Source organism: Emys orbicularis, chromosome 2, assembly GCF_028017835.1.
Source record: "Emys orbicularis isolate rEmyOrb1 chromosome 2, rEmyOrb1.hap1, whole genome shotgun sequence".
Classification (NCBI taxonomy): domain Eukaryota; kingdom Metazoa; phylum Chordata; order Testudines; family Emydidae; genus Emys; species Emys orbicularis.
In genome coordinates this window covers 41032366-41058267 of record NC_088684.1, presented here as the reverse complement: position 1 = coordinate 41058267, position 25902 = coordinate 41032366, and the positions used below count along the sequence as shown (strand labels likewise).

Below are 25902 nucleotides of genomic sequence, written 5' to 3'. Positions count from 1 at the left end.
CGTCTCCGGAGGGGACAGGCCCGCCTGCCAAGGAGGATGCTGGGGGATGTAGTCTTTCCTGAAAGGGTCTTATGCGCGTGCGCGGTTCTTACAGTGGCAGCGTGTCCGGCATGGTTTCGGTGAGTTGAGAGGCCGGGACGCAGCTCCGCTCTCGGGGAGAGGGGCAGAGCCTGGTAGGACAGAGGCCGAAGAAGCCTGTTCTCACGCGGGGTATCCGCACCAATCCGTTTTCAGGTAATGCCAGGGGGCATGGGGGCCTCAGCGCTGTGCCCCACTCTCCCTGGGGGGTGCCTGGCCGCCCCTCCCCCCGCGTGCTGGTGCCCTGCCCGGCTGTCCCTGGGGGGGTGCCTGGCCATCCCCCTCCCCCGCGTGCTGGTGCCCTGCCCGGCTCTCCCTGGGGGGGTGCCTGGCCATCCCCCTCCCCCGCGTGCTGGTGCCCTGCCCGGCTCTCCCTGGGGGGGTGCCTGGCCATCCCCCTCCCCCGCGTGCTGGTGCCCTGCCCGGCTCTCCCTGGGGGGGTGCCTGGCCATCCCCCCCCCTGCGTGCTGGTGCCCTGCCCGGCTCTCCCTGGGGGGGTGCCTGGCCATCCCCCCCCCCTGCGTGCTGGTGCCCTGCCCGGCTCTCCCTGGGGGGGGTGCCTGGCCATCCCCCCCCCCCCTGCGTGCTGGTGCCCTGCCCGGCTCTCCCTAGGGGGGTGCCTGGCCCTCCCATCCCTCCGCGTGCTGGTGCCCGGCCCGGCTCTCCCTGGGGGGTGCCTGGCTGCCCTGGCCCTGTGCCGATCACCCCAACCCTGGCTGTATGCTGGTACTGTGGACCCTCCCTGGGCATCCTGTCCCTGCATTGCAGCGCTAGCCCCTGAAGGGATGTGGCAGTAGCCGGCTCCCTAGCAGTCATCCCGCCCGCGGGCTGTGCGCTGTACCATCCGACATGCTGAGTCAGGAAGCGAAGGTCAGACACCTGCATTTTGTGCCCCCCTCCCCTTACCCCTTTCAGTAAGTTCACTCCATGGGAAACACATCTGTTAAACGCCTTGTGCCTTGCTTCAGCCATTTCAGCAGCAGATGAAGTTCAGTTTGGGATCTGGATTGGATTGGCATAGATTGTAAATCAGTTTCTATATAGCATGCAGTCAAACCTGTCAATAAATATTTTGTGCAATGGCTGGATTCATAGAATCATAGAATATCAGGGTTGGAAGGGACCTCAGGAGGTCATCTAGTCCAACCCCCTGCTCAAAGCAGGACCAATTTCCAACTAAATCATCCCAGCCAGGGCTTTGTATAGCTGGGCCTTAAAAACCTCCAAGGAAGGAGATTCCACCACCTCCCTAGGTAACGCATTCCAGTGCTTCACCACCCTCCTAGTGAAATAGTGTTTCCTAATATCCAACCTAGACCTCCCCCACTGCAACTTGAGACCATTGCTCCTTGTTCTGTCATCTGCCACCATTGAGAACAGCTGAGCTCCATCCTCTTTGGAACCCCCCATTCAGGTAGTTGAAAGCAGCTATCAAATCCCCCCTCATTCTTCTCTTCTGGAGACTAAACAATCCCAGTTCCCTCAGCCTCTCCTCATAAGTCATGTGCTCCAGATCCCTAATCATTTTTGTTGCCCTCCGCTGGACTTTTTCCAATTTTCCCACATCCTTCTTGTAGTGTGGGGCCCAAAACTGGACACAGTACTCCAGATGAGGCCTCACCAATGTCGAATAAAGGGGAATGATCACGTTCCTCGATCTGCTGGCAATGTCCCTACTTATACAGCCCAAAATGCCATTAGCCTTCTTGGCAACAAGAGCACACTGTTGACTCATATCCAGCTTCTCGTCCACTGTGACCCCTAGGTCCTTTTCTGCAGAACTGCTACCTAGCCATTCGGTCCCTAGTCTGTAGCAGTGCATAGGATTCTTCCGTCCTAAGTGCAGGACTCTGCACTTGTCCTTGTTGAACCTCATCAGGTTTTTTTTGGCCTAATCCTCTAGTTTGTCTAGGTCCCTCTGTATCCGATCCCTACCCTCCAGGGTATCTACCACGCCTCCCAGTTTAGTGTCATCTGCAAACTTGCTGAGAGTGCAGTCCACACCATCCTCCAGATCATTAATAAACATATTAAACAAAACCGGCCCCAGGACCGACCCTTGGGGCACTCCGCTTGAAACCGGCTGCCAACTAGACATGGAGCCATTGAGCACTACCCTGGATTGTTTTAAGGAATCTACTTGCAGTTTTCCATTTAATTTATTTATTTCCTTAATGCCTTGGGTGTGCACTGGTTTTGTGCTAGTGAAACTATTCTGCTAGGGTTTGATAATTAAATTGGTCTAACTTCTGGTGTGGATGCATTTCTCTGTGTAAAGGTGCGTTAGAAAACTAATCCTTCCAAGCTTAGATATATCTGTAAATGTCAGTAAGTGTTGATTTTACCATACACACACAAATGGAGAAAAAATATTTCCATTGATAACTGAAATTTATAGATAGCAAAAGCTAGAAAAATGATGATTGAGAACTTATTATTTTGATTTAAGAATATTTATTTTGACGTGTGGTGTTGGTGGTGGCGATTATTTTGTGTTTTAACGGCTATAAAGCTTTAACTTTTATTACATTATTGTCTCTTACCCCCCCCCCTCCATAATTTCGTTTAACTGAAAACTTATTGATAAAATTTAAAAATGCTTAAAAATTAACATGGATGTTATCTATTGAAATACTTTAAAAAATTGAATTCTGCTCAGCCTATTTATACCACTGTAGCCTGTTGCTTTTCTCCTGACTTACAGGATTAGCTATTCCAGTGTAAAGCACTTTTATAACAACAGAACTGCAGCAACATGTGGGGAAGTTGTACCACTTAACTGTACTGGTGTATAGGTGAAGTGGTACAATTTGTGTGCATAGACAAGGTCTTGGGTATTGCTTTGTGATGCCAAGTGGAAGAGTACATGTGCTGATCTCCTTTTTGAATTTTTTTTGTTTCGTTTTTGTCAGAAATGTCTAATGCAAGAGAGAAGAAACGTGCCAAGAAAATGAGAAATCAGCCTGCCAGTGTCACCTTATCTTCTGATTGTGGACCATGTCCTAGTGGAATACAGCACCATAATGGGGGAAGTAGATCTTTTCAAACTCCAAAACAAGGTGTGAAATGTGTGAATTTCGTTCAACATTTATTGAATACAAATAAACTTTTTCCCGACTGTCATCTTTTTGTATGTGGATCAGTGTTTAGTGCTTTGGAACCAATGGTACTACTTCCTCTCTTCACCTAATTAGGTAAATTTAAATGTTTTTAAACAGATGAACTGATCGCATTATGGTTTTTAGGGCCAGCTTTGTGCAAGGTTTCGTGCACTTCTTTAAAGGGATACCATCAACTTAAGAAGTGAGAGTTCTGATTTCTTTTTTTAACACACTGCTTCTTAAAGAGATCACATAAGCTTACGGAAACTGGATCTGAATAGAAAAATGACTTTTCTCTTTTTCATTTTGTTTTGTGTAGTTGGCTTTGTTGCTTTCAGATGTTCCTGTTTGAATAGGCCTTTCACAGAGAAGAGAGAAACACTTCTTCAAAAAAAAGAAAGCTGTGATTGTAAAACCACAAACCTTAATAGAGGGCCTTATGGTCCGAAGTAGTACCTGAAGCAACTTCTAATTTTCTTTAGAAACTGACTAGGTTTCAAGTTGTTGGTGTCATCTTAATGTTCCTCATTCTTGATTTCTTGCTGCTTCATTGCTAGGTCTCTTTGGAGGCAGCTAATTGTAAGAGGAATGTTTGATGTAAGTAAATGATCACGGAGGGTTATGCTGAAAGCGCTCAACTCTTAGCCAGTTGAGACCTAAGATGTGCTTATAACCATAGCCAAGATTTTTTTTTTTTTTTTAAATTAGTCTCCTGAGTTGAAGGCATATTGAAACATTCAGTGGATACTATTGTGTGATCAGCTCACTTGAAAACTCAGGCCACTTATTTGTGCACCTGTGTCTTAGGATCCTAATTTCAGACACCCATTACTGAAAAATCTTGGCTCGGATCTCCAGCGTCGAAAACATGCTTTAACTTGTTGCACGAAATTAATACCTTTCTTAAAAATAATAAGACTGTATATGTGAAACACAAGTACTTTTAACAGAAACACAGGTGTAACAATATATTTAAGGTAGACAAAAGAACCTAGAAAAGTACCTTTATGTATCTCCATAGCTTATGTGAGGAAACCCAGTTAATTTACATAGCACACAATCATGGGTTTAAGGGGAAAATACTATTTGTTTGTCTTTCTAGAACCCCATGTATGAAAAACACCAGTTCATCCAGTCAGATGCCTGGATCTTGCATTGGGAGCCATCACCGCAGACCCCCTGCACAATCTTATTCTAGTCAATGGGACTGGGCAGAAGGTTCCATGCTGGCATATTTAATGTGGTATTGAGGCCAAAGAATGGGCTGGACTCCACTTTTATCCTGTAAAAACAGCTTCTTAATCTGCTGGAGGCTTGCTGTTGAACAGAGCAAGGTTTTTTTGCAGCCCTTTACCTTCGTACATATAGTGCATTGTTTTCATAAGGTTCTTCAGTATTTTTTTTATATATATATATATATATATATATATATATATATATATATATATATATATATATATATATATATATATATATATATATTTGAACACTTTTATGCCATTGTTGACTTCTTTAAAATAGAAACTGATAGGGTAGATAACTTAATATTTAAAACAATACAAAATCTAGTCAAATGCTAGAAAAACGTTATTTGCTCATTTATTCAGGCTGGTCTAATAGCATTTTCACTTCCTCTGTTTCTTTTTTCAACATGCTAGCAGATCTCCATCCTGATAGTTCACAGGAGTTTCAGCAGCAGAGACATCAACATCAGTCTCCTGGACCTTCGTACAGGAAAGAACAATATTTTTCTAAGGGGCAAGGTAGAGGAAGAGGAGGCTGGAGAGGAGGACGCCAAAATATTTCTCAAGAAATGCCTAAATACGTAACAGGTAAGTGTCCATAGAGAAGTGTCCAGAGAAATTTTTGCTAGAAGTTACCATGGACTGATAGTTCAGGTCCATGGCTTTTTGTTTTTAAATGATAGTAAAATCTGGAAGAACTGAGACCTTATTTGATATACACTTATGGACTTCCGTTTTATCAGGTTCCCCCCCCCGCCCCCCCTCAGTAGAAGTACTCTTCTGGATTGAAACTAACATTAAATCTTTAAGCCACTTTTTTCAGTATTGTGGATTTAAACATACTTAGTCACAAAGATGTACATATTCTGGATTTTTGTAGGTTAGAAAAATGAATGCTGTCAATGGACCTACATTTTTAAGATGTCTGCACTGCACACTTTCGGCAGTATGTAGAAGACATACACTACACATCCTCTAGCGCTGATATAAACAGCAGTGTAGATAGGGAGGCACTGCTTAGGCACGTAGAGTAAGAACATGCCTGAACCCTGTAGGTGCATACCCTACTTATCCAAGCAGTACCTTCCCCGTCTATGCTGCTCTTTTTAGCAGTGTAGTGTCCTGCTTCTTCCCTGCTGCTGTAATCTTTCCCTGCAGCAGCAGGGAAAGGCCCCAGCAGCGGGTACCTTTCACTGACATGTGTAGCTACACATACAGCCTGTTTTTTCACTGTGACGTATAGCTACACCTAAGGTACATGATTGATCTTGCTAATCAATGGTCTGTCCAACAGTGAGCTGTATCTCTCATGGTTCATGCTATACAGATGTCGGCATAATCTTGGGCTCTGATTATAACAAAGTAGGTGCCAGTGTTTGGACCGAGGATGTTTCCAGGTGGTCTTAAATTTGTTACTCTGCCTGAAGGTGGTATTTGTGAAGAGCAGGTCATGCTCCACTTGTTTGTTGAGGAGGAGAATACCATTGGGGTTTACATTTCCCACCCCTTCTTTGCCTATTGTGCCACTCCAGAATTGGGAGTCCCGTTCGATCTGGCATTGAAATCTCCCAGGAGGATGTTTGTCTGCCTTAGGTGTGGCTGTGAGGACTGCATCAAGAGTGCTATAAAACTGCTCTTAGTGTATATACCGATGTATAAAACTGCTCTTGGGGGTGTATATACCGATGACCATGGTGGATTGATTGTTGCAGAGCTTAAGCTGAAGAGTCATGAGGCACTTGTTGATCCCCATGGGAGACTCCAAAAGCTGACTGGTGATCTTATTTTTGATGGCAAAGCCAATCCCATGAATGCGTCTCTTAGGGTGGCTTTTCTTTCCAAAAGAAGGTGCAGCCACCTCCATCCTCTTTTAATTGGCCCTCAGCGGCCTGGCGGGTCTCACTAAGAGCAGCAATGTCAATGTTGAGTCTTGCCAGTTCTCTGGCAATTATGGCAGTTCTTTCTGAACATTCACTGTGCTGAGAGTCCGTAAGGATACTGACTTTCCAGGTGGCGAAATTCATTGTCTTATATCTCCTGTTTCGGCCGCAGAGTTGAGTGATCCCACTGTATGCGGCCATCCAGTCAGAGGAGTGTGAGACCGCCTATGTTTGGGACACCTTTTCTAGCTCCCTCCCCATTTGGGGTGAGCAGAGGGGATCCTAAAAAGGCCTGCTTAGTCACAGCCGCTGCTGCCAAAATGCACTTCTGTCTCATCCAAGCACAAGACGACCGTCACATGGCTGTCGCCTGCGTGCAGATTTGTGACTAAACACTCCAAGAGATCACTCGTCCATCACCTCAGGGCTTTGTGCGGGTGAGAGTCCTTTGGCAGAGGCCTGCGTATGAAATCTTTAACATGGGGAAACCCATGTGCAGACGGTAACCACATGAAACTTGACAGGAGGAAAACCCTGACCCAGTGGCAAGGAGATCCAAGACAACCAGGGGGGCCTCCCTTCTGCTGCAGTTCTCATCCGTCTTCACAGTCACAGAGTACTAAAAGGTCCTCTATATGCGCCTGATCCACCATTAGGGTCTTGTGAAGTTTGGACTGTGGTTAGTCAGGAGCCTCGCCTCAGACCTGCTTGCCAAGAGGGACCCTACCAGGAATATGAAAGCTCCGGACAATGTAGCTCTGAGGGTCTCTAGCACACACAAACCTCTCCACCATAACAAGGTTGCAGCCCATCAGAGAGGGATGGACCTGGGTAACTTACAGACAACATCTTAAATGGCTTGAGTGGTTCCAAAAGCACTACCTCAGGAGGATTAGCTGGGAAGACCGACACACTAATGTGTTCTCTCTGCAGCCAACATCAGCAGTATAGAAGCGCAGGTCATGAAACACCAACTCCACTGTGTGTGTATGCCTGACGCTCGCCTCCCAAAGCAAGTACTCTTCTCTCAGTTAAATCAGGGAAGAAGGGCTCCAGCGGAAGCACTTCAAAGACATACTGAAAGTACTCCTTAAAAAGGGAGGCATCAACCCAACAAACTGGGAGGATTTGGTGCAGAACAGAACACCGTGGCGCCATGCCATACACCAAGCCACAGCTCACTTTGAGAACAGACGTGCTTGTGAGACAGAGAAGCAAAGGAGGAAAGAAAGGGCACAACAGTCCAGCCAACAACTGTCTCCTCCAAGATTACACCTGTCACTTCTGGGGGGAAATCTGCAGGGCATGAATTGGGCTCCTCAGCCACTTAAAAACCCACCCCAATGAACCCCCTTGGCAGACATCATCCTTGCATCGGGGGATAGCTGAAGAAGATAGCTACACATACCCTGTGAGGTTCTGCCAGTGGTGTACAGTGTAAACGTTGCCTTAATGTAATCAGCGAGTCTGTTTATTATGCTTATCACGTGGGCAGGTGGCGTATGTGTGCATTCGGTACAAGGAGCTCCTGGCCCTCAGAGACTGTGTATGGGCTTTGGTGGCCAGATTGGCTGAACTGGAGGAGCTAAGGGAGACAGAGAAGTACATAGATGAGACTTTCCAGGACACAGTAGAATGATCCCACCCTGAGTCTGACAGTCTCTGCTGTTGAGGAGGATGAAAGTCTGAGGGAGAACATCCAACTGGAGCTGAGGGAAACAATCCCAAAGTTGGGACCCTCCTTCCAGATGATGATGTGGTATCCTCTCGCACTGAGGATACCTCTCTGGGGAAGGGAACTCCAGTTATTAGGAAGAGACCGGTAATAGTTAGCTGGGTTTGCGATGTCCAGTGGCTTGCCTGCCTGGTGCGAAGGTTGCAGGTCTCTCGAGACATCTAGATAGACTTATGTGTAGTGCTGGGGAGGAGCTGGTAGGTGTGGTACATGTAGGTACCAATGACATAGGGAAGGATAGGAGAGAGGTCCTGAAGGCTAAATTTAGGCTGCTAGGTAAGATTGAAGTCCAGAACCTCCATGGTAGCATTCTCTGAAATGCTTCCAGTTCCACGTGCTGGGCTAGTTAGACAGAACTGCGGGGTCTCAATGCATGGATGAGACAATGGTGTAGGGAGGAGGGGTTTAGATTTATTAGGATCTGGAGAAACTTTTGGGAAAGGGGGAGCCTATACAGGAAGGATGGGCTCCACCTAAACCAAAATGGAACCAGATTGCTGGCACTTAAAATTAAAAAGGTTGTAGAGTAGTTTTTAAACTGAGGGCTGCGGGGAAGCTCACGGGTGTGAAGGAGCCCATGGTTTGGACAGAGACATCCCTTAGGGAAGGAACTATTAATGGAGATTCTCTGTGTCCTAGTAAGGAGGAGAGGATGGAAAATGGAAAAAATACGGGTAGGATCTGATATGAGTGTCCCATTCAATTACATCAAGTAATGGCAGACAGCTAAAAAGTGACATGTTTTTAAAGTGCTCATATTCAAATGCTAGAAGTCTAAATATGAGTGAACTAGAGTGCCTTGTATTAAATGAGGATATTGATATAATAGGCATCATAGAAACTAGGTAGAATGAGGATAAACAATGGGACACAGTAATACCAGGGTACAATATATATCAGGAGGACAGAGCAAGTCATGCTGGTGGGGGAGTAGCACTGTGTGTGAAAGAAAGCATAAAATAAAATGAAGTAAAAATCTTAAATGAACCAAACTGTACCATAGCATCTCTATGGATAGTAATTCCATGCTCAAATAAGAAAACAGCAGTAGGGATATGCTACCGACCACCTGACCAGGATGGTAATAGTGACTGTGAAATGCTCGGGGAGATTAGAGAGGCTATAAAAATAAAACTCAATAATGGGGGATTTCATCTATCCCCATATTGATTGGGTACATATCACCTCAGGACAGGATGCAGAGATGAAAGTTTCTTGGCACCTTAAATGACTGCTTCTTGGAGCAGCTAGTCCTGGAACCCACAAGAGGAGAGGCAATTCTTGATTTAGTCTTAAGTGGAGCACAGGACCTGGTCCAAGAGGTGAATATAGCTGGACTGCTTGGTAATAGTGACCATAATATAATTAAATTTAACTTGTGGCGGAGAAAACACCACAGCAGCCCAACATGGTAGCATTTAATTTCAGAAAGGGGGACTGCACAAAAATGAGGAAGTTAGTTAAACAGAAATTAAAAGACAGTGCAAAAAGTGAAATCCCTGCAAGCTGCATGGAAACTTTTTAAAGACACCATAATAGAGGCTCAACTTAAATGTATACCCCAAATTTAAAAAAAACAGAACCAAAAAAGTGCTATCGTGTCTAAACAACAAAGTAAAAGAAGCAGTGAGAGGCAAAAAGGCATCCTTTAAAAAGTGGAAGTGAAATCCTAGTGAGGAAAATAGAAAGGAGCATAAACTCTGGCAAATGAAGTGTAAAAATATAACTAGGAAGACCAAAAAAGAATTTGAAGAACAGCTAGCCAAAGACTCTCAAAATAATTAAATAAAAAATTGCTAAGTACATCAGATGCAGGAAGCCTGCTAAACAGCCAGTGGGGCCACTGGATGATTGAGATGCTAAGGGAGCACTCAAAGACAATAAGGCCATTGTGGAGAAACTAAATGAATTTTTTGCATCGGTCTTCACGGCTGAGGATGTGAGGGAGATTCCCAAACCTGAGCCATTCTTTTTATGTGACAAATCTGAGGAACTGTCTTGGATTGAGATGTTAGAGGTGGTTTTGGAACAAATTGATAAATTAGACAGTAATAAGTCATCAGGACCAGATGGTATTCACCCAAGAGTTCTGAAGGAACTCAAATGTGAAATTGCAGACCTACTGACTGTGATTTGTAACCTAGCATTTAAATCAGCTTCTGTACCAAATGACTGGAGGATAGCTAATGTGCCGCCAATTTTTTTAAAAGGGCTCCAGAGGCGATCCTGGCAGTTACGGGTCAGTAAGCCTGACTTCTGTACCATGCAAATTGGTTGAAACTATAGTAAAGAGCAGAATTGTCAGACACAGATGAACATATGTTGGGGAAGTCAACATGGTTTTTGTAAAGGGAAATCATTCCTAACCAATTTATTAGATTTCTTTGAGGGGGTCAACAGTAATGTGGACAAGGGGGATCCAGTGGATATAGTGTACTTGGCTTTCTGAAAATCTTTTGACAAGGTACCTTCGTATATGGAAGCAAAGGGGCAAATAAAACACATTAATTTACATGATTTGGCAATAGTGCGTCAATTGGTAAACTTAAATCAGAGCTATCAGTTAGCCACGCATGATTGTTGTCAATGAATTTTTAAACATTCTTCAATACCATAATTGCTGCCCTTTTGGCTATCTCCATCGCTAGTTTTTTTTTTTTTTTTTTTTTTGGCTCTGAACACTCAAAACAAATTATATAAATTCTATTTTCAATTAAATGTGATCTCAGGAAAATATTCAGCAAGGCTTTTAGAATCATGTGCTGCATGACTGTTTGGTTTCTGCTGAGAACATCAAAATACTGAAATAACAAACTATTTCAGTAATAGGGTACAACTATTTGAGTAGTTTACTAAACAAAACAAAAGTTAATATTGTAAGAGTCATTAGGGAGTTATGGCAACAATATACTAAAATTCCATAGTTACACAATTTTAAAAGTGCAAACTTTATTGATGCAAAACTTTTGTATCTGCTTGTGTTATAAAACAAAATAAGCAAAAGATGAGCCTCTCATTTAATTCTGTTTCCATTATAGCACCTCTGCATGGTTTTTGTTTTTTTTCCCTTCATTTCAGCATCTACCTTTGCTCAAGCCCGTGCTGCTGAAATCAATGCTATGTTGAAGGCAGTTACACAGAAGTCTTCCAATTCGTTAGTTTTTCAGACTCTGCCTAGGCACATGCGAAGACGAGCCATGAGTCACAATATTAAGCGCCTACCTAGACGGCTCCGTGAGATTGCCAGAAAAGAGGTACAAGGTCACTTATAGCATTTGGTGTCTAAATATGACTGATCTACAAACCATCGTTCGGTTAATTTTAAATATTGTTTTGTCTGTTTTTTCCCTTCCTGCTCTTAAGTGTGTGCATGGTTCCTCAAACTTGTTGTTACTACCACTGCCAAGCCTAGTATTCCTAATGTGTATTCTGTGTAATGTAAGGGTGACTGACTAAACGGCAGTGAAATGCACGGTAGCCCTCAGCAATTGCTTTAAAGCAATCAATTATTTCTTTAAACAAATCTGTATTTGATAAAATGACTGGTTCTGAAATCAAAAGATCTTGTCACTGCAAAGATTCTGAACTCTGAATATAATTTCAAGTAATTTTTTTCCAAAATACAAATGTTTATACTAATTTATTATGTTGTATTAAATACACAGTCCTGAATAGTGCAGGACTCTCTGTTCAACTCTGCTGGTGCACTTGAAGACTGATTTTCAACACCCTCGGTCTTTCTGTATATTAGTTATCAATGTGCAGTATATTTGAATTTTTGTGCAAAAATTTGGACAATAGGCAATCAAACGCCTTTTTTTTTTTTTTTTCCCTGATAAAATTCTAAAATTAACTTTTAACCTCGATATTCTTGGGTGAAGACTAGCAGGCTTTGGTTTTTTTGTAAGTGTGTAAAATGAGATTTCTCTCCCCAAAATTAAAAAAATCTTAATGATGAACAATAAATCATATTATATACCATATGTTTAAGCTATAAATGTGTTAGCAGTGTTCAATGTCCTCTAATCTAGAACAGCCATTCTCTTCTATAGAAACTTACTTGTGCTTTCAAGCTTGCCACTGAAAATATCCTCCATTCTCCTGAAAACATAGGCAGAGAAAGCTGTGCATCAGAAAAAAGAGCATTCGAAGAACAAGTGCCGAAAAGCTCGAAGGCGTCACGTAAACCTGGTGGTGGAGTTTAACCGCAGGCAGAAGAAGAATATTTGGTTGGAAACACATATTTGGCATGCAAAGAGATTTCATATGGTGAAGAAATGGGGATATTGCTTAGGAGACAGACCCACAACTAAGAGCTATAGGGCTTGCTACCGAGCCATGACAAAACACTGCCTTCTTCAGGTATCATGATTGCAACAGTTTCACTTACCTTGCCAAGATGATTAAGCAGTTTACCTTTAAATTATAATATATCTCACTAGAGCACTCTTGTAGGGAAGCATGTATAACGATTTACTAGCTATTAATATTTGATGTTACAAAATGTCTGTGAGGTGGAGAATGATTGGTGGGAAAGAGAATGAGGCAAACAGACTTTGTCACCATAAAAGCTAGGAAACTAATTCCTAGGATAGCATCTCAAACAGGGTGTTCTCAATGGCAAACATTGTCACGGGATTTGTTTCTTCTGTTGGTCTAACCTCAGACCATTTGGGCCTTACATAAGAAATGCTGGCGGAATCAAAACTGGCAATTTAGCAAAGGAGGTCAAACCTTTTCTTTTAAATAAACAATACAGAGTAAGCAAAATTCAAATTACTATGTGTCTTTGACTTTAATGTTAATTATTTAAGCTCTTGTGTCTGATCAAAGTCTTGAAAGTTATCTATGTAGCATCTCCTTATCAGAGTTTGTTTTTAAACCTATTCTAACTTCAGTATCTTCTGTTATTTCAGGATTTATCATATTACTGTTGCCTGGAGCTGAATGGAAAAGAGGAAGTGCTTCTGAAGGTGCTTGCTCGGATGTGTAGTATAGATACAGGTAAAACTTCCATAAATATTTTAAAATGAAACTAGGCTTATAGAGACTAAAATTTGACTCATGGTGCAGAAAAATGCAGTACAATAAAAATACAGTATAAACTGAATCCTTGTAACAAAGCTACTACAGAGCTCTGGTTATATTAAGTACTTGAAAAATCATTCTGTGGAGATGATTGGAGGAAAGTAGTGGGTACTAGAGCTGGGATAGCTTATAAGAGTCTTGTTAGAATCTCAGCTGTCAGTTGGGAGAGTTTGTCTTTTTACACCAGGATCAGGCCTTCTGGGTTGCAGCTTCTTGCTGGTGGTCCATTTGTAGAAAGGTTTTGAAATAGAAGATGTTTCGTGTGGGTTTTGTTTGTTTTTTGTTTTTATGTGCATATGTTTTTCTCCAGGACCAACTTTTGCAGCTGTGCCTTGTCTGTCTGGAAGGCTCCAGGGCTCTCTGGTCCTTTACCGTGCTGATCGCTACCCTGAGGATTTGCTTGGTCCTATTACTTTCATTTGGAAACCCAAGGATGGGTCTGGTATTACTTCTGAAACTAGACAGCTGTGGATCTGGACACATCCATCCCTTAAGCAGGTATATCTGATTTTTTTTTTTTTTTTTTTTTTTTTTTTCCCCCTTCATAGTTGAACTTCAGGCTTCTTATCTCTCTGCAATCTTCTCTTGGGGAAATCTGAAATGCAGTAACATTTGGGAAAGCTGGATGTGGTATATGGGCACACAAAGAAAAAGTAAAACAATTACATTAATGGGATTTAATAAGTAGCTTTTGAAGCAGCTTGGGCTTTGAGCTTTGATAGTGAAATAAACTTTCCCAGAGTTTCCCAGACAGGATGACAGTTCTATAATTTCTTACTGTGGTCATGAGGTCTCAGGTCTTGAGAAAGTATAATCATGAGATGTGTGTATGGGTAGGGAACAATGGATCATAAGTCATGTGCAGGGAAATGGCCAGGCCCTAATGGCCAAGAAGCCATTTGGGAGCCCTAGCTGTTGACTTAAATTAAGGGAGTCAGAATCATTTTGGTGGTGTAGCCATTTCCTGTTGGAAAAGCATCTGAACTTGTGGCTGTGACAAAGAACCAGTACCCAAGGAAGGAGGGCTGCAAGAATGGACCAAAGGTCAGACTGACCTCACTTGACCAGGATTGGACAATGCGGTTGGGGGTGTGAAACTTGTGTTCCCCTGATTCAAATCAGAAGATTGTTGGGGAGGTCCTGTGGGTAAGGATTGCTGGGGAGGGGTGTGTGTGTGTGTGTGTGTGTGTGTGTGTGTGTGTGTGTGTGTGAGAGAGATAGTAATAGCATGTGTGCATAAGCCCCTAGTACAGATTCAATGCAAATCTCACCTCTAATGATCTGTGGTAATCTTGGGTACATAAATATTCTAAACTTCCCATTGTTTCCAGAAAGGAAAATATAAACTGCTAAGTAAACTACATAGAGACTATAAATAAGCTATTTAATCATTGGTGTTATGTTAACTTGTGATTCGATTGCTGACTGTGTTCATGCAATGATTTTACCAATTGTTGATCTCAAGTTGTTCTCTTTTTAGTTAATCAATTGTAATTTGTATTAGTCAAACCAAGGAGTTAAAATAACTTAATTTAAACTGTAATCTCAATTTTCATATTGTGTAGTACTTTAGGGAAGTACAATACATTAATTAACCTTGTAGATGGGTTTGCTGTTGAATAAAAGCCATAAAACAAAGTTGTTTTGTGTTTGTTTGGTTTTTTTTAAGTGGCAGTGAGGCTTAAAAACAACCTTAATTAAATTGACTTTAAATATCAATTAAGCATTTGACTCAGGTCCTGAAAACCCTATAATTACTACCCTATTATTACGAATTATAAATGTTGCTGATCTTGCACAAAACCTAAGTTCTTACTAGAATTATTTTCTCTATTCCTTCTGGCTTGTTGCAGTGTCTCCTAATGCAATGGTTAATTGTATGCTTGAAGACTGTTTTTCCCCGCCTGTAACAAGCTGAGCTAGGAACATCTTTATTGTAGATTTTTGTGGTCTGGCATTTAACTACATAACTTAAAATTCTGTAATTAGCACACATTCTTTGTCCAAAAAGTCATTGGAGCAGAGGGACTGGATCCTGAATCTTTCACCTCTCAAAGGTGTGTTCTAGCCACCAGACTATAGAGTTGTTCTCATGCTTACTGGGGGGGGAAAAAGAGCAATTCATTTATTTATCCAGACTGGAACAGCTTCAACAAGAGAGACAGGGAGTCCCACTTCAGACTGTCGCAAAGCCCAGTGGCTAAAGCGCTTACCTTAATGGTGGCCAATCCCAGTTCAGGTCCCTTTTTCCCCCCACTGGTGGAGAGGAGACTTGAACCAGGGATCTCTCACATCGGTACCCTAACCACTGGGCTAAACATTATGATGGAGGTTTTCTTCTTTCTTACCCCAACCCAGCATTTTATGTATGCTTCTCTACAGCAGCCTGATCCAGTAGTTGAGGTCTGAACCTGCTTCCAGATCAGGCCCCACAGGCAAGTTAGGTGGAAGAACACCTGTCTTCTCTCAGTTTGTGCATTGCTCTGAGGCTTAGGTATCTGGACACCTGGTGTGGCCATGCAGTGCATGTGCTCGGAGGCAGAAACATAGGTACCCAGGGAACTTTCACTGCAAAAATGTAGGCAGCGCCAAGTGAGTTTAAGTGCCTACAGGGTTTGAGGGCAGCTGAGCAGGGGCTTTATGAATTCCAGTGGGGCCTGATTCTGGGATTTGGACATGTAAAATGGCAGTGAGGTGAATATAGCCCTTATAAGGAAAGTAAAGCAGCACATCATAATTATAAAACTGTATCTTAGATTTGTATCTTACAAATAAATTGCTAATTTTGCTAATGCAAACTCAATATTAATTTTTTCCTTAGGACATACTGACTGAGCTAAAAACAGTCTTTCAGTGTTCAGAGCCTGTAGAAACCTGTTCCCCTGAACCAATTGTCACATTGCTTCAAGAAGAAAAACAAACAGATGTAGCTATGATTGTTGGCAAGAAAAGGAAGAGGGAAGACAATGAAGGAGAAAAAGCTGTGCCAGTGAAAAAAATCATTGGTGATGGAACCAGAGTTCCACTTCAGTCATACTGCTGGACATCACAGACTACTGGCGTTGTGATCAGGTACATCCGTAGTACCAGAAATTATTAACCTTAGAACTTGAAATTAGCTAGAATCTCTGATTTAAAATCCTGTTTACTGATGTGCTATTCATACAAACTGCATGAATGAACACTTAAAGTTTCACTTCTGTATTTTTATCTTTTTCAGTGATTTGACCATGGAGATTCTCCGATATCGGTTGATTGGCCCGCTCTCGCACTGTGTCCTTACAGAGGCACTGAAAACTGCTTCTATCCAAACTGTAAGGAAATCAGCAATTTACACGTCTTGTGATGCACAAGCTATACCACTAGAATAGTAATACCAGTAATTCATACTTAGACTTTTTAAGACCAGAAGGGACCATTAGATTATCTAGTCTGACCTTCTCCTTCCTATCACAGGTCATTACATTTCATCCAGTTACTATCCCTGTATTGAGCCCAATAACTTGTATTTGACTAAAGCATACTTTCCATTCAAGTGTCTTATTTGGGGGCTCCTGAAGAAATCAAGAGTAAAAAAATAAAGCCAACAAAACTGCATTGCTGTGGAGCAAGCACTCAAGTTTTGAGAATAGTCGTGTATTACAACATTCATAAGCTGGCCAGGCAGATTCGAGGTTCACTCTGTCATACTGTAGACTAGTGTTTCTCAACCAGCAGGTTACCACCCCTAGAGGATGTCATGAAAGGCAATCAAAGGGGTTGCGAGCCATTGAAAAATTGTTACAATCTAAAGCAAAAAATATGTTTTCATGCACACCCTTACCCTTTAAGGTCAAGTATTTTCTTGAAACACACAAACAGGCTTACTGTTTTTCTCTTATTTTTAACATACTTTTTTTTATAGTAAACATAAAGGGGGGTCACAAATCTCTGACATGAATAACGGGTCACCAACCTAAAAAGGTTTGAGAAACACTGTAGACTGTTACTAATTCTTCAGTTTTGGGTCAAAGAATTAAGCTGGCTGTTTTTTTGCTGAAAGAAGACTGGAAAATGCAGTATTATAGGAATTAAACTCCAGTTTCCAGTTTAGATATCAGTAAAAATGGAGTTTCCATTCAAAATTTGAGGAGGAGGAAAAGCATGTTTTGTGACAATTATCTGATGTACATATACATACAAACACTATGGAAAATTAAGTCGGCATTTGGATCTACAAAACCCTTCAGGGGCCACTTAGCGTCCCTCACAGGAAATCATTGTTTTCCAGGAGATGGCAGATGCAGAAACAGAACTTAACAACTGGTGGGTTGAAAACTGCAAGAATTCTGAGAAGGCGTCTCTTCATCAACGTCAAGAAGCCATCTTCGAGTTGTTGCAAGGTATGTAGTAGGGGATTTGAGGAAGGAAACAGAAATCTTCAAACTATGATACAGTTTAGTAACGCTTTGAACTCTGTAGAAAGGTCTCGTGCCTTTTATTTCCTCTGAAAAAGTTGATTGACATTTTGTATGTTTAAAAAAAAAAAAGCACATGGAAAATTCAGTTGTCCTCTAGAGTTACTGTGCCAAAATTGGAGAATAAATTCAGTCATTAAAGTGTGAAACAGTTACTTCATTTCTGCACTAACTGCAAATCTTGATGTAACCTTAACTAACATTGCTACTGTTGTCTATCCACAATACTGGGTGTCTATTAAACTATTAGTGATTCTTCAAAAATATATATTAAACTGTATGTTGCCTCTGAGGCTTGCAAAGTTATCCGATCCCAAGGCAAAAATATATCAAGTAAAGAATACAGAGAAGACTGTTTCAGTTCATTGTTTTTTCCTGTTGGTAATGTCTGTTTCACGGTGATGTGCATTTGTGTATTTTAAAGGCATAAACTCTCCATCAGAAATTGCGGCAGGTACAATACTGGGCCTGACTGTTGGGGATCCTCGAGTGAATTTGCCAAAAAAGAGGTCAAAAGCCATGCCAAATCCAGAAAAATATCAAGGTAAAGAGTTTAATTCATATTGTGACTGTAATGAAACAAAATAGAGTATGAGATCCAATTTATCCCCTGCACTTTCTGTTATTTCCACTTAGTCCACCCTTCTGTGTATTGCATGTTGTTGTCATTCTTTCCTGATGACACTCAAATTCCAAACACTTTTTTTTTTTTTTTTTTTTTTTTTTTTTTTTTTTTTTTTTTGCTGCTGCATGTGAGAACAGAAACTGCTTGAAAACTATTTAGCTTTAAGGATAGCAGTTGTAAGGAAGGGACTTGCACCGAAGCTGGTCTTGTGCTCAGTGGAAGCCTCTGTCTAACGATACAGATGATCCAGGTTCGAATCCTGGCAAGGCCAACCAGGTGCTAAAAGTTAAGATGTAACACTGCCAGTTTCTGTTCTGCTTTGATCATAGTGGCACTGCTTGTATCTGTACAAGAAAAGATCTAGTGTTTCCACTTTAAACTCCCTGTCTGCTGGAGGTTAAAACTTAACTGCAAAAGCTTATTACTTGAGAAAGGGGAACTAATGAAGTTAGACAGGAAAAACACAAAGCACACTTTATAATCTAATGTATCTGTCTTCACAAGTTTATTAAAATGACGTCACAGTAGTCCAGTATAGACTAATCTGAGTATCTCAAAATGAAAGCAGTTGCATACAATGGGAACTATATAAGTTTAGTAATATGTAGGCATGTTGAGTTAAGGAATAATATAATATTGCCATGGTTGTTCTGTCCACTTAGGGGAACATAGCAGTAAGCTAGCTAATAGCAGAGAATAGGAAAACTATAAGGCCCCAGAGACTTGGAAATCTTTTCTTTGATGGACTTCCTCCAGAATATTGCTAAAACAATCTTCCCTTCCTGTTGCTTAGACTGTTACCTATTCCATCCACAAACCTTCCATGGAAAATTCAGTCTTCATCTGGTTCCTGTCAGGGCTGTACAAAACTCCCTTCCTACCTATGTCTGCTGTCTTCATTCCACAAGCCTCCCCTTTGTATCCGTCTTCCTTTCTACCTCGTGTGCCTGGAACAGTCTACCTCGTTTACCATTTTGTCCACCTTTTTTTTTTTCATTCACATCCCTTTTTAATATGTGCTGTATCCCTGACCCTTACTATATTTAAAAAAGTGAAACCAAGTCAGCTATAACCCAATATGGATCAATTAACAAAAAATTGGTTTGGAAAGGCAAGGGATTTAGTTGTTCTGAGTGGCCACCCCCACCACCATGCCTGTCACCAGGAATAAGGCTTGCATCTTGCTTACAATGTCTGAGAGGGTGCTCTCCAGATGGCAGGAGCAGTGGGACACCATCCCACTGCTGAAGAGAAGTTCATCAGTTACAAGGTAAGGGAGACTAGAACTAGAGCCCTTCCCTGCCCAGGAAGGAGAGTCAGGGACCAGCATAATGTGAAGGGTTAAGGAGCACCTCCTGCCCCCACAAATTGGAAAGGAGGCAGAAGAAAGGTCCCTATCCCTCTTCACCTCCCTAGTAGGTGAGCCAGTTTCTCCCCAAAAAAGTCACGGTCACGTAGGAAGTCAGGAAAACAGATGCTGCTTTCTTTGCTCCTGATTATTCTTTCCACCCACTTCTTAATGCAGTTGGCCTCTGTCCCCTGTTGGGGATTGTCCTTTATCTGCTGAGGAGAAGGTAACCTGTATCTGGTAAGCCCTTTTGATCCCCCCCCAGACCACACTCAAAGGATTTCACTACCCGCCCTATGGCCACACAAACAATTCCATGCCAATAAAGGGGAGTAGACTCGGGAACAGAGGAGGTAGCCAGATACAGCGCTCTTCTCTTGGGAGAAGACAGAAAGGTCATCCCAGCAAGGGGCAGAGAGGCCAGTGGCAATCCTGCCAGTAGCACTAAGGAGGGAATGGGGAATATTCAATGCTAGGCAGTGAAAATGGTTGTTGCTTTCCTGCTCCCCATCCTGAATGACTGGGACAGGCACACTCCATAGACAGGCAGATCTGAGGAGCTGTTTGCAGCCTCTGTTGGCTTGTCTGTTGTGGCTGTGAAAGGGAAACCCCAGAGATTCCTGTTCCTCCCTTGTCTGGGTTACTCAAGACTGGAGTAATAGTCACTGGTATCCCTCCTGCCTCTCCACCAGTTGTTGGCTAGACATTGGGTTAGGGAGGGAACTGTTGATCCTTACCCCTAAGATAGCTGTAGGGGACATTATTACTATCCCAACCCTACCCTGTAGATGCTGAAGAGCTTTTCTCTGCAGCAGCTATGGGTACCTCTTGCTACCTATTTTTTTTTTTTTCTGCCATGGTGGGCCTCCCTTATAAAGAACTGGGCCTCTTATTGAAATAGAGGTGGACAATCCAAATCCTCCCACTAACACTCCTTTTTAGAAAATACATATGTTTGGGATTATAGTTGCTGGACTCACCACCTCTTTCATGGAAGTCTTTAATTGATAATTCTTCAAAATAAGAATGTTACGTGTGTGATGGAAAAGAATACAGAACATAATCCAGTTATATCAAAATACAGCATCTTATATGTTCTGTTTGCACACAAACAACATATGTTGTCAAATTGTGTTCTACTTAAGTTAGTTTGTGTTCTCCTTGTAGCTTGGATCTTGTCTTTCTATTTATTATTATTACTACTATTACTACTACTACTAGGAAAAAACATGTTTAGTTGCTTCTATAGGCTGAGATCATTGCAGCACACACCAGCGGCTTCGGGTTGGCTGGTTGGCGTGCTAGCAGGCAGGCAGGAAGCCAGGCCAGCCAGTTTGGTGCCCTAAATTTGTCAAAATAGACACCTTCCCCTGGAACATCTCCATGTTGACAAATCAGCATTTTCCAACAGAAAAACATTCCCTCAAACTTACAACCAGCTCTACCTCTAACCTTGTGTTCCACCCTTCCATCCCACTAACTAACCTTCTGAGCCCCCTGTGATGGGTTGGATCACAGAAAACCCCTTGGGAACTGCCAACTGATGTGCTGAGACTACCTCTGAGCCTGTTTTCCCTGGTAGCTTGGGACTTCAGTGCCCTGCCTGGTTCGAGCCAGACATGCTAGCCTGCTACAAACACAGACCCAGGTCTGAACTACGTCCCTGTACAAGAGTTTGCCGGGGCTCGACCCTCTCCAGGGCAGCGGGGAGCCACACCAGCTCACTACATACCGGTGAGCTGGGGAAACTTGTCAGGCCGTGGATCTCCCTCGGCAGCTCTTGCTGTAGCTGGAAGAACACGGTAAGCCTGGCCCTGCTCAGGGCGGGCAATAAGACTGTCAGAAGCTCAGACCCTCAGTCAGGGCTGAGCAACAATAGTAGGCCCAAGCCTCAAAAGGCCTGGGAGAGGGGGAGACTGCCACCCACGGGTTGGGTGGCAGGAGGGACGCAGGCCCTCCCACTCCACTGCGTCCCAGCCCGGGGCCCTAGCAGCGGCAGAAGGCCCGCTGCTTAGTCAGTGGGGATCCTGGCCACAACACACTGACATAGACTCTGGCAGTGCTGCAGCCAGACTGGGGTCGGCTGCCCCCGGGCTACTTCCACACTCCCCCTCGGGGCCTATCTGGGTCCTGGTGTCGGCCTCTGGGGGATCCAAGACCATGGGTTCGTCAGGGCAGGGGTTGATCGGCCGGGCCGGCGGCTCCTCCGGATAGCGGGCACAGGGCAGGCCCGGCGGCTCCTCCGGATAGCGGGCACAGGGCAGGCCTGGCCAGTCCTGGCAGCTGCCTTGGGCCGTGGGGTCTTCCCAGTCACGAGCTATGCTGGAGACATCTGGTCTCTCTGGCGGCGGGGGCCTGACTGAGCTGAGAGGGGCGAGCTTTTATACTTCCGGGTCGCCGCCTGACCCTCTGAGGGGCGGGCTCGGCGCTCCCTAGCTCCGCCCACTCTGGCCTCCAGATGGGCTCTTCCCCCTCTGGGGCGGCGGGGAGCCACACCGCCTCACTACAGTCCCCCAAAAGCCGCAGGCTTAACTGAAAACAGCTTAAGAAGTGCTCCTGTCTCCAGCACTCAGATGCCCAGCTTCCAATAAGCTCAAATAAAGCTTATACAGGGTAAACTCATAACTTGTTCACCCTCTATAACACTGATTTAAAAAAAAAAAAAAAAAAGTCCTTAATATATTTTAACCCGGTAGGCCATATTGGTGTGGATAAATACAGACACTAAAAAGTGCATTTGCTAACAGGTCTCTGTCTGATTGTAAATTTAAATTACCCTAAATAACGGGCTCCATACTTGTTCCCCAACAAAGGGTTTACGACCATTTTTCAAAGGTAATTTAGGATTATGTATAGGTAAAATGTAATTCCAAAAAATCCACTTAAAGAAATAATGGCAATCATAGCTTTGAGACAAACCAGCAACTTTGAAGTTTAAGTGTCTCTTTAATGCCTTTCTGAGGAGCAATGGCAAAAGATGACTCCCAGCATCTTTAACGCAACAAGTTTTTTTCTCTACCAGCTCCCCAAGTGTGAACATTGAATCTCTTTTCTACCCCCAGCTTGAATTGGAGGCAAAACATCACTACCTCTAATTCACTTGTCACAAAACACATATTTATATAAACATTTAGATTCCCCTTAGCCCACTGAAAACAGAAGCATGTGCCAAAAATGTAAAAGAATTACTGTCCCTTCCCCACCCTATTAATTGTACAGAAGCCTTTGCAGATAGGGGCACGCCAATGGCAATCTACAGTGGTCCTATGATTGCTGCCACATCTGAAGTCCCCTTCAGTGGAGCATTCTGTGGGCATATTAGATGAGCAGCAGACACCAATTTGGTTGACTTACTGTACCCTCTCTCCACACATTCATGTCATACATCATTTGAAAACTTATTATGTCCTCTTTAAGCTGAAGTATGATGTGTAGTTGTTAAGAGGTGCTATCACCACGGAAATGGGGATAAACAATTACACCATCATGTTAAAATGACCACTTTGAAATATTTGCAATCAGTTCTGTTAATGTAATTACTCTATTTCAAGACATAAAATTGGATTTCTTTGACTTCAAACCCTCAAAACAATCTAAAGGGTAAAATAAAATCTAATACAGTTGTACAGGTTATTGTTGAAATGTAGTAGCACAGGTAACATTTCTTATCATTATCCTCTCATTCATCATTATGATCTGTCAAGTGTGTGGGCTACCACAATCTTCATTGCCTTGCCATGCACCCAGTTCTGTGCAGGGAAGATTGTTTTGACTACAGACACAGTTGATTATGCAATAACCCATACAAGTATAGGCACTTATAAGATCTTGTAGAAGCTCACATGTCATTGAGCTCTTGCATACAGAAAGTAGTTCATCATCCACGTTTTTTTTTTTTTTTTTCTATCCATGGTGATAGAATATCTGGTTTACCTGCGTGCAAAGACATCCAAATGTTTGCTAAGATGCTTTTTTGACATGCTCTTCAAAACTGTCCTCACATGGTGGGAGTTTGGCCAGTGATTTGTCCTCTTTGATAGCTAAATTAAAGGGCAAGCAATTCAGGTTTCTGTGGGTCTACTTTTTTCATGCTCTGATCATACAGTATTGGTACCAACTTCCTTGCTTCAGAAATTGCAGCTTTTCTGGTGTGCTCTCCCAGTTTGGGAAGATCTCTGAAGCACTAAACTCACTTTGTTTTGACAGCATTTTTACACACATTTTTCCCTCAATACCAAATAGGGATGATAGTCACCTCCTGTTAGTGTGTACGGCAGGAAGTATGTTGCAGAAGTCAGGAGTGTATGCATCACAAATTGCATGCACAGATCTGAAGCAATGCTCTTCAGTTGTGCTGATAACATGTGGATTGAAACAGGCACCATTATCTCTGTGTTCCGTTTTTGGAAAGTAGTGAACAGCAAGGACTAAAACATTTGTGTCAGGTGACCTAATTGTTAGGGTTCCTTTGATACAGAGGGTATGTCTACACAGCAACTAGACACCGGCTGCTGGTCCATGCTAACTGACTCAGGCTTGGGCTGCAGGGCTGTTTCATTGCTGTGTAGACTTCAGAGCTGTGGGACCCTGCGGGGTGGGAGGGTCCCAGAGTTTGGGCTCCAGCCCGAGCCTGGAAGTCTATACAGCAGTGAAACAGCCCTGTAGCCCCGTGATCCCAAGTCGGCTGGCGACTGTGGAGTTTTTCTTTGTTGTATAGACATATCCCAAATTACCCAAAAGTCATATTGGCACATACAGCATGTAGATACATACACATGCGTCTGACGAAGTGGGTATTCACCCATGAAAGCTTATGCTCCAATACATCTGTTAGTCTTAAAGGTGCCACAGGAGACTCTGTTGCTTTTTACAGATCCAGACTAACGCGGCTACCCCTCTGATACTTGACATGTAGAAGCATCCTTGTGTCCACTTTCTCTTGAGTACTGTCCAAGCCTTGGGCTTCTTCAACACCTCTGCTGGTGATGGACTTTGTTCCTTCATCATTGGAAAAACCTCAAGCAAGATGGAATGTTTGTGCTGGGTGTGCTCCTACACTCTCAGGTGCATTTTGAACCATGTGTTTATAAGTGACTGCCTGTTGGATGCCACGTTTAGAAACATTTTCCATGGATGCACAATGCGTGCACCAATCATCTGGTATTTCTTGCATCCAACATTTGATCCTGTCCAGCGCTGTCTTTCGGTGGTTTTCACGGAGTTACTGTTATCATATCTGTCGATCACTTGGATTATAGAATTAGCTTTGTCAGATCTTTTTAGGACCTGTCTCAGCTATTCAGCAGCCAGTTCATCAAATGTGTGGAATTTGTCTCCAGCCATCGTTTGTATGATAGCCCTGGCATTTCAGATGTACGCTTTCGTGTCTTTGTTGCATGCTCTTAGGTCATGAATTCTTTTAGCTTGAGCTTCCAGTTGATACCCTAATTCACCTTTCTCTGTTCTTCTCATTGTTCCATCATCATGGAAAAGGGACATAGGAACAGGTCCTATTGGGTGGCTAAGAACAGTTGCCATTGAGACATAATGTCTGCCTCTCCTTAAGAATAGGGCTCTGCAGAAAACAGTTTCTGGACTGATAGCTGCTCTGATTTTTTTCCCTCCCTTGCCAGACTTAAATTTGATGGTCTTGGCCATGTCAGCAAATGTTTTCATGCTAGATTTCTTGACTGGGCTGAAGAACTATGTCGTCTGAATCCAGAAGACCTCTCACAAATCTCTCCATTTGTTCTTCACCAACATCTGCTATTTTCAGCAGAGACTCTTGTACATCTGTACATAGTGCTCAACAGGACCATACCTACAGGACCTCTGGCTGTGATTCAGGGTCATATGTGTTTGTCCTGTTGTTGATGACTTTGGTTGGTAAGAGCTGTAACGTGCTCTTCATTCCTCTTCATTTCAGAGGCAAGAACTTGTTTGTGGACTTTGTCTTCACTACTTCTTGTTAGGACACTTTTCTTCTCATAGCTTTTGCATATTCATAATGTGAAGCTGTGTATTGTCATTTCTAACACTAATACTGACCTGTGCATACGTGTCACTGAATTAAAAAGCTAGTTTCTAGAATATTTCAAAGGCTCGTACTGCATTTATAGGCAATTACAAATTAAAACCTTTTTCCAAGCAGACTAGATGCTACATTGTATATACAAAAGCTTACACATGGAGAAACTCTACCTTAGGAATTCATGTACATTCTCATCACTATACAGTACAAACTGTGCGCATGCAATCTACTATTACTGGTGCAAACCTTCAGTGAGAGGCTAATCTGGTCAGCAAATTTCAATTGAAAACTATTATAACTAAAACTTGTGAGGTA

General features: G+C 42.8%; 1 protein-coding gene across 1 annotated transcript in view; it reads left to right on the top strand.

Annotated features, from left to right (window-relative positions):
* Positions 1-164: 164 nt before the first annotated feature.
* The window catches only part of POP1 (POP1 homolog, ribonuclease P/MRP subunit), a 40270-nt gene continuing 14532 nt past the window's right edge, over positions 165-25902 (top strand). The window contains exons 1-11 of the mRNA XM_065398292.1: positions 165-234; positions 2991-3137; positions 4841-5011; positions 11117-11292; positions 12152-12400; positions 12955-13042; positions 13437-13624; positions 15948-16198; positions 16347-16440; positions 17397-17508; positions 18008-18127. Of these exons, the coding sequence (XP_065254364.1) occupies positions 2993-3137; positions 4841-5011; positions 11117-11292; positions 12152-12400; positions 12955-13042; positions 13437-13624; positions 15948-16198; positions 16347-16440; positions 17397-17508; positions 18008-18127 (1594 nt within the window). The 5' untranslated portion in view covers positions 165-234; positions 2991-2992. The remainder of the gene's footprint in view (positions 235-2990; positions 3138-4840; positions 5012-11116; positions 11293-12151; positions 12401-12954; positions 13043-13436; positions 13625-15947; positions 16199-16346; positions 16441-17396; positions 17509-18007; positions 18128-25902) is intronic.